This window comes from Dermacentor albipictus, chromosome 4, assembly GCF_038994185.2.
Source record: "Dermacentor albipictus isolate Rhodes 1998 colony chromosome 4, USDA_Dalb.pri_finalv2, whole genome shotgun sequence".
NCBI classification, from domain to species: Eukaryota; Metazoa; Arthropoda; class Arachnida; order Ixodida; family Ixodidae; genus Dermacentor; species Dermacentor albipictus.
The window spans coordinates 169,781,077-169,793,803 of NC_091824.1; the positions used below are offsets into that span (position 1 = coordinate 169,781,077).

General features: G+C 46.0%; 2 protein-coding genes across 2 annotated transcripts in view; both read left to right on the forward strand.

Annotated features, from left to right (window-relative positions):
* The window catches only part of LOC135910104 (26S proteasome regulatory subunit 6B), a 51,594-nt gene that overhangs the window by 3,857 nt on the left and 35,010 nt on the right, over nt 1-12,727 (forward strand). Inside the window, exon 3 of the mRNA XM_065442142.2 lies at nt 10,664-10,997. Within this exon, the coding sequence (XP_065298214.1) occupies nt 10,664-10,997 (334 nt within the window). The remainder of the gene's footprint in view (nt 1-10,663; nt 10,998-12,727) is intronic.
* Nucleotides 5,231-6,607, forward strand: LOC135910084 (uncharacterized). Its single transcript, XM_065442091.2, has 2 exons — nt 5,231-5,740; nt 5,999-6,607. The coding sequence occupies exons 1-2, from the start codon at nt 5,231-5,233 to the stop codon at nt 6,605-6,607; spliced, it is 1,119 nt and encodes a 372-aa protein (XP_065298163.2).

Below are 12,727 nucleotides of genomic sequence, written 5' to 3' on the forward strand. Positions count from 1 at the left end.
TATCGTGCTGCAACGTAAGACCAAGGGTAACCCTAACCATTGATTTTATATGTACTGTTTGCTATTTCAGGTGTTTTACTCCTTTTCAGGAAAGCGCTTCGCAATCTCACTTTAACCCTTTCAGGCGTCACTTGCAATTATGCATATAAAAAAATCTTTTTATATATAGACATTCTTTTTGGGACCTAAGAAACACAAAACCATCGAATTCTTGAAAGTTATCATGAAACTTTATTATTTGCAACATCGTACACAATTGTGTACACAGCGCCTCGGTGGTCACAAAATTCACTTGTGGAATGCGAGGAAGCAATTTATCTCTTTCGTCAGGCACAGTTGCACGGCGCATTTCATGCAGAATATCCGGGCGCCTCGTGTGCACTTCTCGAGCTTGCACCTGATTTGCACCTTCTGGTCGCGGGATTCGGACCAATGGTCAAAGGAGTCGTCGTAGTGCGCGTCGGTGCAAGGAAGCGATATTCTTGCTTTTTTGTCCTATCTTTGGTTTTGGTGCTTGGATCTCTGCAAGGGAAGGCCTTCCACGCTTTTTCTCGGGTAGTACCGACTTAATTAATGCTTCGGCAGCTTGCAAGCAACTGAAAATTCATCAAATATAGGAGTTTAGCTCCAGGCAGCGTTTGATTGTCACGTTGGTAGTCCAGCCAAGAATTGCAGATACTCAGGTTCACAAAAGGAAAAAACACTCTGTGTCCACTTCTTCAGCTTGCGTTTCCCCTGCAGCAGCATCTTCCTCTTCTGTGAGGTTGGTGAACGCAGCTGCAACGCAGGCGTCGGTCGCTTCACACGTGGCTTCTTCTTCGTCACTTTCCCCAACGTCGGAAACATTTATCAGCAATGAGCTTCAAAAGCCTTTCAGCTGTCTTTTGGGTTTTCTTATACTTGTTTGCATTGTAGAAAGAACGACGAATGGCCAAAAAACCTGGAAAGAAAATCAAAGCAACTCTCAGCGTTCTTCATTTCTGCAGCGACCACGGCGCTTTGTACACAATCGTGTACACATGCGCGTGCGAGCGTTAGCGTTCGGTCATCTCCTCAGAAGGGATAAAATTATCACTCCTCGGTATTTCATATGATGCACAAGCGCGTCTAATTTTTTTTCGCTTGCCACAATAAAAAAAGCGGCTCTAAAAAAATAAGAACTTGACTCACCGCTCTTTGCTGCTCCGGCGTCCGCCATTTCTTGTTTTGATATGAACATCTTCACCGAAATGCGACACATGGTGCCCAAAATGCACATGGTTGTCAGTTTAAAGTTTGGGAATGTGCTAAAGCCAACCTAATAGAAAATTGCGCGCCCTAAACGCGAAAAAAACACCAGAAGTACAATGTACACAATTGTGTACAAGGCGCCTTAAAGGGTTAAGATGTGGAGCACGACTTTCTGCATTTGTATCCCGCAAGAACACCGCTGACAGTCCAAAGCACCGACTGGTGCATTTGTTTGCATTGGCAGGTACAGCGACCGCTCGTCGTTTGCTATAGGTATAATGCTAGCCTCTCATTGATGACAACAATTAATGTCAAACATATCAAAACATATCAAAACAGACAGATTTTGTACATTGAAGCACTGTTGCATCAGTCTGAATCGCACTGATATGAGCGACTAAACACCTTCGGAAACAGGAAATGGGAGACCGTAGTACGGGAGCATTGTTATGCTGCTTACTTATCACTCCTCGTATTCTCTTCATGCACACAATATGTTCCGTAATGTAGACACAAATGAGGACTTTGCGTGTATGATTGTTTATTTAGACAACGCATAGTTTTCTCGCGGAAACGCCAATGCCAGTATGCCAGTATAGACACTATTGGCAGCTGAACGAGGCGGTTGTTTACGATGGTATATCGAAGGGCCCTATGCTTTCTGCCCATTTGGTATATTTTATTTTATTTGAACATACTGCATGCTTTGAAAACCCTTGCTGGAGTGGTTGCAAACGTTAAACAACAGCAATCATGAACAGAAATAAATGGTTTTATATTTGCAGGGTGTCTACCAACCGGGAAAACTGGGAATTCTCGGGGATTTTGAGTAGTCTGGAAAAAGTAGGAAAACTCAGGGAATTTGTGCCTCTATCAGGGAAAATTAGCGACAATTTTTTGAAAGGGTCAAAAGTCGCAGTATTGCTGGCTCGAGCAACAGACAGGAATCGTAATGAATCGTCTTTGACGCCCTGTCATCGGCTGGAGGAGTTGCCAGTGTACAGTCAACGACCGGCTTTCCGGATTCCCGATAATTTAGACGGCTTCGCGGCACCGCCGCGTACCACATAGAGTCAATGTATCAGAATGTGTCAAATTTCGGATGCAAGAACTCTTCACCGTCCGATTTTCCGGACGTTTTGCTGTGACCGCAGGTCCAAAACGGCAATAATCAAAGGCACCACCCCTGCCATTTGGATTACCTGCCACCTCGAACCGGCACACTCGCACGTAGATCTGCTGGCAGCCGTTGCCACCACTGCGGCAGCGCTAGGCCTAGCTGCTTTGATGTTCGCTATGAAGCTTCTTGTCGTTGGGTGCCGAGTTTTATGCGAAGCATATTACGAGGGCTCAACCCAGCTCCTCAGGCGCGGCGGTGACCATGAAATCACGTGACACCGTGACGTCACGACAGAGGAGAAGTGGCTTTGGCTCAACTCTTGCAAGACGGGCTGGGTGGGAATCGAACCAGGGTCTCCGGAGTGTGGGACGGAGACGCTACCACTGAGCCACGAGTACAACGCTTCAAAGCGGTACAAAAGCGCCTCTAGTGAATGCGGTGTTGCCTTAGAAACGCGCTGTTTCTAAGGCGTGCGTCTCTTGCTCAGGCGCACATTTCGTTGCCGCGCCGAACGCTGCTTTGCTCGACGCTCACCGCGTCCAATGCGGGGCGCGTAGTCGCTGCCCTGTAGCCCATTGTCTTACACCCCTTGGCGGGTCGACGGGAACGCTGTCGCGTTCCACTCTTGAAGGCGAAGAAGTAATGCATGAGTTGTTTCTTCGTCTAGCCGAACCAAATATAGCCAAGCAACAGCAGTTCACCAGGCTAAACAGTGGTTCAACAACTAAAATAAAGGCTAGTATGCTTCGCATCCTGGGCTTAACCTTACCTAAGCCACTGCCATTTTTTTTTTTATTTAAAGAATTAGCTGATGTCAGCAATGGCACGGACTCCGCCTTTGTGGTCCTCGCGATTCGAAAACACGGTGTGTTGCATAATGCCAGTTCCCAAAAGTCAGCTTTGCCTCTGTACAGAAATGTTACTTGGTGAAGCATACGCAAAAGTATTGCAGTGAAGCATAACAAGTGTTGGAAGGGACTATTGCCACGGAACACAGTATGTATTCCTTAATTATACATGCGTGCACCCAATATTTCCTGTCGCAGTACGAGCACCGACATGCCTAATATGTGTACCGACAGACCTTCAGAGCGTTTTTGAACGTGCCTGTGGTGGTTTGAGCCCCTAAGGGCAGTAAATGACATGCATTTATTTTTTTCCAACTGGCCGATTTTTCGGACGTTTTCGCGGCCCCTAGGGAGTTTGAAAAATCGTTCGTAGACTGTGCAACTGACCAAGATGCTTCAAATGGTTCTTGGGGTGAACGAGTGGCGGAAGGAGGACAAGAACAGAAATGACCGACACATCAAGGAATAAATGGGAAAGGAAGCTTGCTGCCGCCATTTTGAAAGTGCTTGAGCTCAAAAAACAATGTTTTGGCTTATGCCGAGATGCAGCTGTCCCTCATCCAAACCAAAATAAACTCTTTAAAGCAGTGAAACACAACACTCTGGTATCGTGCTTGGGCTGAGAGTATGTCAGGACAGTTGAGGTTGACTTACGAGCTGTTGATAGAGAATCTCAATTGTGACAGAGTTTGGGCCTCATACCACTGAGCCTCATACCACTTTCTATCAGTTGATAGAAATAGCTCATATTCGAAAATATTTGCTTCTATATGCATCTCCTCTTTATTCGTATTTGAGAATGTACAACTCCATTTGCAATTTTTTTTGAAGACACTTTATTTGCTGTGCATTTCACTAACCCCTGCTTTCTATTCTCTTTTTGAATAACATAAACACTACTTCTTAGTATTTAAATTGGATTAAGTCACGATGTTATTTTTTTCATGTGCTTACTAGAGAGTGACAGCATCAGGCAATGTGGTTTCAGCCTGTCTTGACATAAAACATAGTTCTGCATCACTCAGGGAAAATTGCAAAGGCACTCAGGGAATTTGAATATTTCAACTTGATAGACACCCTGATTTGGTTACAAAAAGTTCATTGTATTACAACACACAGCACTGTTAGGTAAGTTGTTCCAGTAAGAGGTAGCGGAGGGAAACAGTGAATATTTATGTATATTAACGCGGCTTGGAGCTTGGCAAACTACCTTACTGTGTGGTTAGTTCTTGACGAGTGTAAAAAGGGATCAAGTAAGTAACGTGACAGTGTAATTTTGAAGTGTCTGTGCAAAAGGTAAATGAACTTAAGTTTTGAGATTATTCTTTGTTGTGCCAGTGGTTCTAAATGTTCTTTCGATAATAGTTCAGAGACACTGGACTATTACTTCCACGAGCGGCGGTTTCCCTTTTGCCCAGACAGGGAAGGGAAAAGCCTCAAAATAAGTAAACTTTTACGTTCAGTGGTGTGTTTTGTCTTACTTAACTGTTTCTAATGAGGTGTTTGTTTTCTCTTCCCCAGGTTAAACTAACATGGATGAGAACGCGGGACTCTTGAGAAGTGCTCTCACTTGCGCGCACTTTGCCTCTGTAGCTTTCCCTGCAGAGCCATAGAAAGTTGTCGCTACGCTTCCGCTTTCCAGTACGAGTCTTAAACGAACTTTTCCTGCACAATGCTTTGATGGAAGCATCCATTTCTACCTCGAGGGGTGGCAGGCGCGGGACGCAGGCGGCAAAGCAGAGTGCAACTACAGCTTCGCGCCCTGCCATAACGCTGCCGCGATCTGCTGATGCCGGCAGAGGTACAATGTATCGAACTGTGTCGCGGTTTTTTAAAAATTTTTAGTGACCCCGTTCTGACCCGACTTGGTTTAGTTATTGCGGTGGTGCAGCAGGCAAGCTTTGTTTGGTGTGACAGATATGAGCGCGTCCAAGTGTACTTTCATCCAGAACCGGACGAATCCAAAACAGTGCGAGTTTGCCGCCTGGGTTAGGCTCGTTGAAAATAAAGTGAACGCGGCGTACTGTACGCTATGCAGAAAGCAGTTTTCGCTGAGCAACATGGGAAGAAGAGCGGTGACAAGTCGCGCTGTAAGAAGCACCGGCTTGCTGCAAACGGAGCCAGGACACCCTCTGTAGCTTCGTTTCTTATGCCGCCGGCAAGTGAACCGCCATGCGCTGTTGTGATCAAAGCTGGGCCAGTGGCGACAGGTTGTGCGCCGCCTTCATCTGCTTCAACCACAGCTACAAACATCCAACCCAAGCGTACGGCAAAGGATATTTTTCAACGTGACACAGAAGTGATAAATGCTGAGGTGATGTGGTGTCTCAATGCTGTTATGACGCACACATCATTCCGTGCTGCCGCGGCATGGGCTTCTCTGTTCCCGTTGATGTTCCCATCATCAGCTACTGCCAAGAAAGTGCAGCTTGGCAAAGATAAGGTGGGATATACTATTGTCTATGGCCTCGCACCTTTCTTTAGAGAGAGCCTCGTGTTGGAATTGAACCAAGCCTCCTACATCGTCTTTGCGTTTGACGAATCGTTAAACAAAGGAAATTAATTAATTAAATTATGGTCTTTTATGTGCCGAAACCACTTTTTGATTATGAGGCACGCCGTAGTGGGGGACTCTGGAAATTTTTACCACCTGGGGTTCTTTAACTTGCTCCTAAATCTAAGTACACGGGTGTCTTCGCATTTTGCCCGCATCGAAATGCGGCCGCCGTGTCCGGGATTCAGTCCCGCGACGTCGTGCTCAGCAGCCGAACACCATAACCACTGAACAACCACGGCGGGTTCGTTAAACAAAGTTGCACAAAAGGAGCAAATGGATGTGTTGGCTCGCTTTTGGTCGGATGCAGAGGGAAGCGGGAAAACACGCTACCTGATGTCATGCTTTCTTGGGCGCATGCGAGCTGAAGAATTGGTGTCCGCATTTAAAAGTGCCACTGATGGACTCTCACGTTCGAAAATTCTTCAGATATCAATAGATGGGCCAAACGTAAACATGATGTTTCTCCGTGAGATCAAGCAAGAACTGTGTGAATCCAATGACGGCCGCCAAATTCTCGACGTTGGAAGCTGTGGCCTTCATGTAGCGAATGGCGCGTTCAAAACCGGACACACGGCAACAGGGTGGCAACTTGTGGGATTTCTCTGGGCTATGTACAATTTATTTAAATGCGTACCTCCCCGGCGTGCTGAATACGCACGCATTACCGGGAGCAACATTGACCCTTTGAAGTTTTGCTCTGTGCGATGGCTTGAAACTGTTTGTGTAATTTCGGGGGCTCTTGAGGTCCTGCCTTACCTAAAGCTGTATGTTGAGTCGTGTCGAAACGAGAACAAGCGACCGACCAGCGGCAGTTACGGCGTCGTCGAAACACCCATCCATGATCCTCTGTAGTCTGCAAAGCTAACTTTTATGCTTTGTATCGCGGAAGAATTGCAGCCGTTCCTGGCTCAGTTCCAGATGGATTCGCCTATGCTTCCATTTCTTGGTACAGCATTGGAAAATCTTCTGCGATCACTAATGAGTAGAATAGTGAAGAAAGAAGTGATGGATGACAGAGGACAGTCCGTTGAAGTTGATAAAGGTTGACATGGACCAGCATGCGAACGTTCATGCGACGCCCAAGATCAACCTTGGCTTTGCTACGAAGAATGCGCTCCGAAAGGCCCCAAAACTTTCAGATGGTACTATTTTTGAGTTCAGAAGTGACTGCACCGCTTTCATGAAGAACTGTGCCAAAAAAATCGCGGAAAGGTCGCCGTTGAAATTTAAGCTGATGAGGGGATCGTCCTCTCTGAATCCCGCCTGCGCACTGATACTCGAGCTTGGGGAAAGGCGTTTAACTTATGCATTCGAAGTTGTGACAGAACACCAGTGAATGACTGGAGTGGAAGCTGATTGGGCTACGCGGTCCTACAAGCATGTGTGCTCCTTAGCCTAGGCGCAAGCAGCGTTGAAAAATTTTGACAGGAGCACGGATCGGCTGGATACCCTTTGGGCAGGTATCTGTGGTTCACACAAGGAACTACTCACTTTTGCCAAGATGATTCTCTCTCTCTCGCACGGAAATGCATCTGTGAAGTGGGGATTTTCTGTTAACAAGGGCTGTCTTGTCGAAAATTAGAAGGAACAATCTCTGGTTGCCTAATGAATCGTCTTTGACGCCGTGTCATCGGCTGGAGGAGTTGCCAGTGTAGAAGTGACTAAGAGAATGCGTCAAATCGTCCGCGGGGCGAACGCATGGTGGAAGGAGGAGCTAGAAAGGACGAAAACAGAAAGGGCCGACGCACTCAAGAATGAACGAGAAAGGAAGTGTTTCGCCGCATCTTTGAAGCAGCTTGAGCTAAAAAAACGGAAAGCGTTAGTAGACGCTGAGATGCAGGTGTCCCTCATTCAAACTGAAATAAACTCTCTAAAACAGTGAAACACAACAGTGGGGCATTGTGCGCGAGCTGAGCGTATATCAGGACGGTTGACGTTGACTTTGTAGCTGCTGAGAGAGAATCACTTGTGATGAAGTTCCGGCCTCAAACCAAAATTGTTGCTATCACTTGATAAAAATAGCTCACTTTGAAAAATATTTGCTTCTGTGTGCGCCTCCTTTTTATTTGTATTTGACAATATTCGACTCAATTTGCAAAGGCTTTTACCATTTTTTTACCATTTACCATTTTACCATTTTTACCACTTGCTGTGCATTTTACTAACCCCTTCCTTCTGTTTTCTTTTTGAATGAAGTAAACATTACACTTAACTATTCAAACTAGATTAAGTGTTTTTATTATTGCAGTAGCAATTATATGGACTCTCCAGGGGCGTTTTTGCTGTCGCCATCGCCGTGAGTATCTGGATAAAGTCCAAGGGCAATAAAATCGTCGGCTTGGCCTACATGCTGTATGTGCAAGTGAAAGCCTATGCGGCTGAGCCATTGATAGCGGCTCAATCTCGCGCACGCGAGAGAGGAAAGTGGCAAGGAAGTGCATCGTCGCACGCAAAGCACCAGGGGAATGGATGAGATCTCATTATTTAGCTTCCGAGGTGCACCGCTTGCCTTGTATCACAAGGGCAGCAAGCATAGGCCCCTTGATACAGCAGCATAAACAATGGCGTAGTTAAGCTGCCAACAGTGCCTATACTGGCATCGGTGCTTCCGTGAGAAAACTATGCATTCTTGCAAAGTCCTCATCTATGTCCACTTTACGGAACGCATTGTGTGCATGAAGAGAACACGAAGAATGATAAGTAGGCAGCGTAACAACGCTCCCTTACTACGATTTCCCGCTCACTGTTTTCGAAGATGTGTGGTCGTTCATATTAGTGAGATTCAGAGTGATGCAACGGTGCTTACATGCACAAAATCTGCCTGTTTTTATATGTTCTGACATTAATAGATGTCACTGATGAGTGGCTATAGCATTATATCTCAAGCGAATGAGGAATAGTCGCTGCACCTGCCAATGTAAACAAGTGCACTGTTCGGTGCTTTGGACTGTCAGCGGCGTTCTTGCAGGATACAAATCATGGAAAGTGGAACTCATGGAACTTAGGAAATTTTGCAAAGGCACTTGGGGAAAACCTGGAAAACTCAGGGAATTTGGAAATGTCAACTTGGTAGACACCCTGTAATACAGGCTTTTTTTTTTCTGCCACAGTGCTATTGAGGAAGTAATTCTCTGAACACAACCAAATGCCTTGGCTATCTCGGAGGTCAAATGTAATATGTGCATATTCAGTCTCATGCTTTAACCCTTTTAGGGTCGATTTTTTTCGCCATATGCGACTGCCCAGGGTCGATTTCTTTATTGCAGCTTCCAATTCTTCTGAGGGATCTAGTATTTCGAAAAAAGTTTACCGTAATTTTTATAGGGTGACGGTAATGTGATAAAAAATATTTTGTGTTGGTATATATGTACTGTTTATTCATGAATAAAAACAACAAAAAAAGGAAATAAACGTATAAGAATTAAAAATTTGATGCATTGTTATACACATAGTTCAAGGCTTAGATAATGCGCACATGAGAATATTTCCCAAGTTTCTAATGTTCCTGCTCTTACACTAATATTTGTGTTCATAGCGAATTCGAACTGCATAGGTGAGCACACTCAAGAAAACTGTGTGGTTGTGTGCCCGTCATAAAAGCAAAACATGTGACAAAGTTCCGCTAATCTTCATCTTATTGCCAACCAGAGGCAATTAGTTTTCGCTCGTTTCCAGAAAAGAAAAGGAAACACATGCACGGTGACATCCTTCCTATGCGCACCCCTGTGAGCACTAAACGAGCGAGGAACAGGTGTTCGCCCTTTCAGCGATTAGTAACGAGATAGGCATCAGTTTAGCAAGTGCAAGAAGCCGAAACCTCCCGCAAAACAAAAGCCAAACTGCTGCCAGTGCGCACACGTTCCAGTGCGCGAGCGGTAGTATAGAGACGCGCCGAAGCAAACTAGCTCTAAAACAAACCATGCACTGAAAACCGACAGAGGGAGGTGTGGGAAAAAAATTCCCTATATTCCCACATAGTGGCAACACATGCCAAGAAAGAAAAAGTTTGGAAATTGGTGCGCTTTTTAAACGTACAGATGGCGCCGTAGATATATGGAATCGACCATTTTGGACTCGTTCGCGGCGCCGTATAGTTACGTCATTGACCCTGAAAGGGTTAATGAAAGCAAACTCGCAGAAACCTTTGTTAATTTGTTTGTGCAATTTGTGGCAGTCTGCGCTTAGCATATCATATGCTCCTGCTTGGACAGATGTCCGCAGTATTGTGAAAATAAAAAAATAAAATAAAGATGCATCATGCTCGAAAATTTATTTTGCGAGGGTTGGCTCAAACCAGGATCCCTCAGCACAGCAACCAAATCCTCTATCCATTAGCTCATAGTTGCTTTCATACTCTTCTCGTGCCAATGCTGACTTGCGTTTTTAGACGATTGGTGCATATGCCATGTCGCAAAGCAAGAATTCGCATAAAAAAGCAAGAGTAATGCATGTGTGCCTGCGACAGTTTTTATTTGGCCATAAACACAGTTTTGGAATGCACTAATGACTGCCACCATCCTTTGCATGCATCATGTAGAAACAAGTTGCTTATAAAAGTACCAGTGCTGTGAGTCTATGCAACATTGCACCAATTTCAAGCTTGGCCAGGGTGTATAAAACAGGGTGCAACATTTCTTGGCTGGAGTACATGAAATTAGTTGTCATGTCATTGTCATCACACTGTCGTCATTAATGTCGGTTTTGCCTGCTGCAGTTCTCACACACACAAATGCTCCTCTTACAAAAACACGTTGGACCATCTGTTAACACTTGGGAGAACTTTGGGTAGCTAGCTATCTGCGAAATGCCTCACAAAACATCCATTCCTACCGTACATGGTTAACTGTGTCATTTCTTTACATGGGTTATCTGTGTAATTTCTTTACATGTTCTGCTTTCCCATTGCAGAAACTGGAGCGTCAGCTGGAGTTCCTGGCAGTGCAGGAGGAATATATCAAGGACGAGCAACGCAACCTGAAGAAGGAATACCTGCACGCCCAGGAGGAGGTGAAGCGCATCCAAAGCGTGCCACTGGTCATTGGCCAGTTCCTGGAGGCTGTGGACCCGCACACGGGCATTGTGGGCTCCACCACAGGCTCCAACTACTATGTACGCATTCTCTCCACGCTGGACCGTGAGCTGCTCAAGCCCAGTGCCTCGGTGGCACTCCATAAGCACAGCAATGCACTCGTCGATGTCCTGCCCCCAGAGGCCGACAGCTCCATCTCCATGCTGCGTGCTGGTCTGTATTATTATACACCAATATCTGCAGTAGTGATAGCAGTTAGCACCATTTGTGGCATTGTGGCATGCTTGTGACAATATAAGGAAGCAGGGGGCAAGCCATGATTTATGGCTTGCCCACTGCCTCCTTATTTTGTCACAAGCATCCAAAAGCTAATCCAAAACGAAACCATGCTTTTGCTCACAATGGTGCAATGGCACCATGCGCGATTTCAGTAGGTCTATTCAATTCAACCAAGTTTCTTTGCACCTTCTATGCCTATTTACGATGTGCTGCACCTTGGCCTTCATTTGTTCGAGGTACAGCAGCACACTCTGTGCCCCCATTCTCGATTGCACAGGGTGCAACCTTGCAAGGTGCTGCCACGGTGCAGTACACCCTTGAACTTTGCAGCAAGTGGGTAAAACCCAGTGCACTACAACCAGCATCACTCGCGCCTTTTCGTTTCTGGTGCCATGCACCTTTTCTGAATCGAATAAACCTATTGTGCCCTCTTGCACAAAAAGTTGCTCAGCAACCTCAGCAGTTTGGAATTGGAAATTCTAGCTCGCATGGGAGAGCACAGCGTAAATTCGTATTAACAAGTCCACAGGTGATGGCAGGGAAATCGATGGCCAAGATATTGAAAGGCCCCCATCTCTGCAAGCCGTCACGTGAAGGCAGCCCCCCTTTTTACTCACTATAAGCGAAAATATAGCTGCACACTGCAAATAAAGAAAAAAAGAATAGGGAGAGGGGGGTTAAACAGCAAACAAAGAAAAAAATTAAAGTTCCTTTAACGCAGACGCTACGCTGTCAAGCAGCCCACTTTGCCATGCAAGACAACACCCTCTACTGCTGCAACTATATGTCCGACGGTCGGAAGTAGCTTCTGGCCATCCCTCATCACATGTGCTCCAACGTCTGGGTGCTGACCCTCAAAGTGTCCACGCCGGTGTTCTAAAAACATTCACAAGGCTGCGTCAGCAATATTACTGGCATCGAATGTACCGATTTGTCCAGCAGTATGTTTAATCTTGCACCGCCTGTCAACAAAGTAAGGCCCCTCCATAGCACCCGCCTGGTGCACTACAGCCACTACCGTGTCTTGCTCTACCACTCGACCATGTCGGCATCAACCTCTGTGGCCCACTTCCATACAGCGGATGCGGTAATTGATGGATTATTGTTGGCATTAATCACCTGAATTGCCACGCCGAGACCGCGGCCCTTCTTGCAGCAGCCATGTGCAACGTTGCAATGTTCGTTCTTCGTAACTTCCTCCTTGGCCACGGTGCTCCTTGAGAACTACTTAGCAATATGAGTTGTGTTTTTGTGTCAGAAGCAATACAACCCCTTCTTCACGAGTGCAACATCATTCACTGGATCGATCGTGTACCACCTGCAAACGAACGGTCTCATGGAGCGGTTGGACCGAACACTCACCGACATGTCTACGTCTTGTCCGACCACACCAATTAAGACACCATACTCCCGTTCGTTAGGTTTGCAGATAACACTGTGACGCAAGTGACCGCCTGTTTTTTGCCTTCTTTTCTCTTGTATGGAGCCTTCATGTCCACTGGATACTATCCTGACGTACCGAGCCAATGCATCTGAGTGCACTACAATTTCAGAAGTCGTGTGACATGCTGAAGATTGCTGCCAGTTGGCTCGTTCGCTTACGAGCAGCAATCAGGGACATCAGAAGACATGACATGGCATTCACCAGACCATGCCCACCTTCC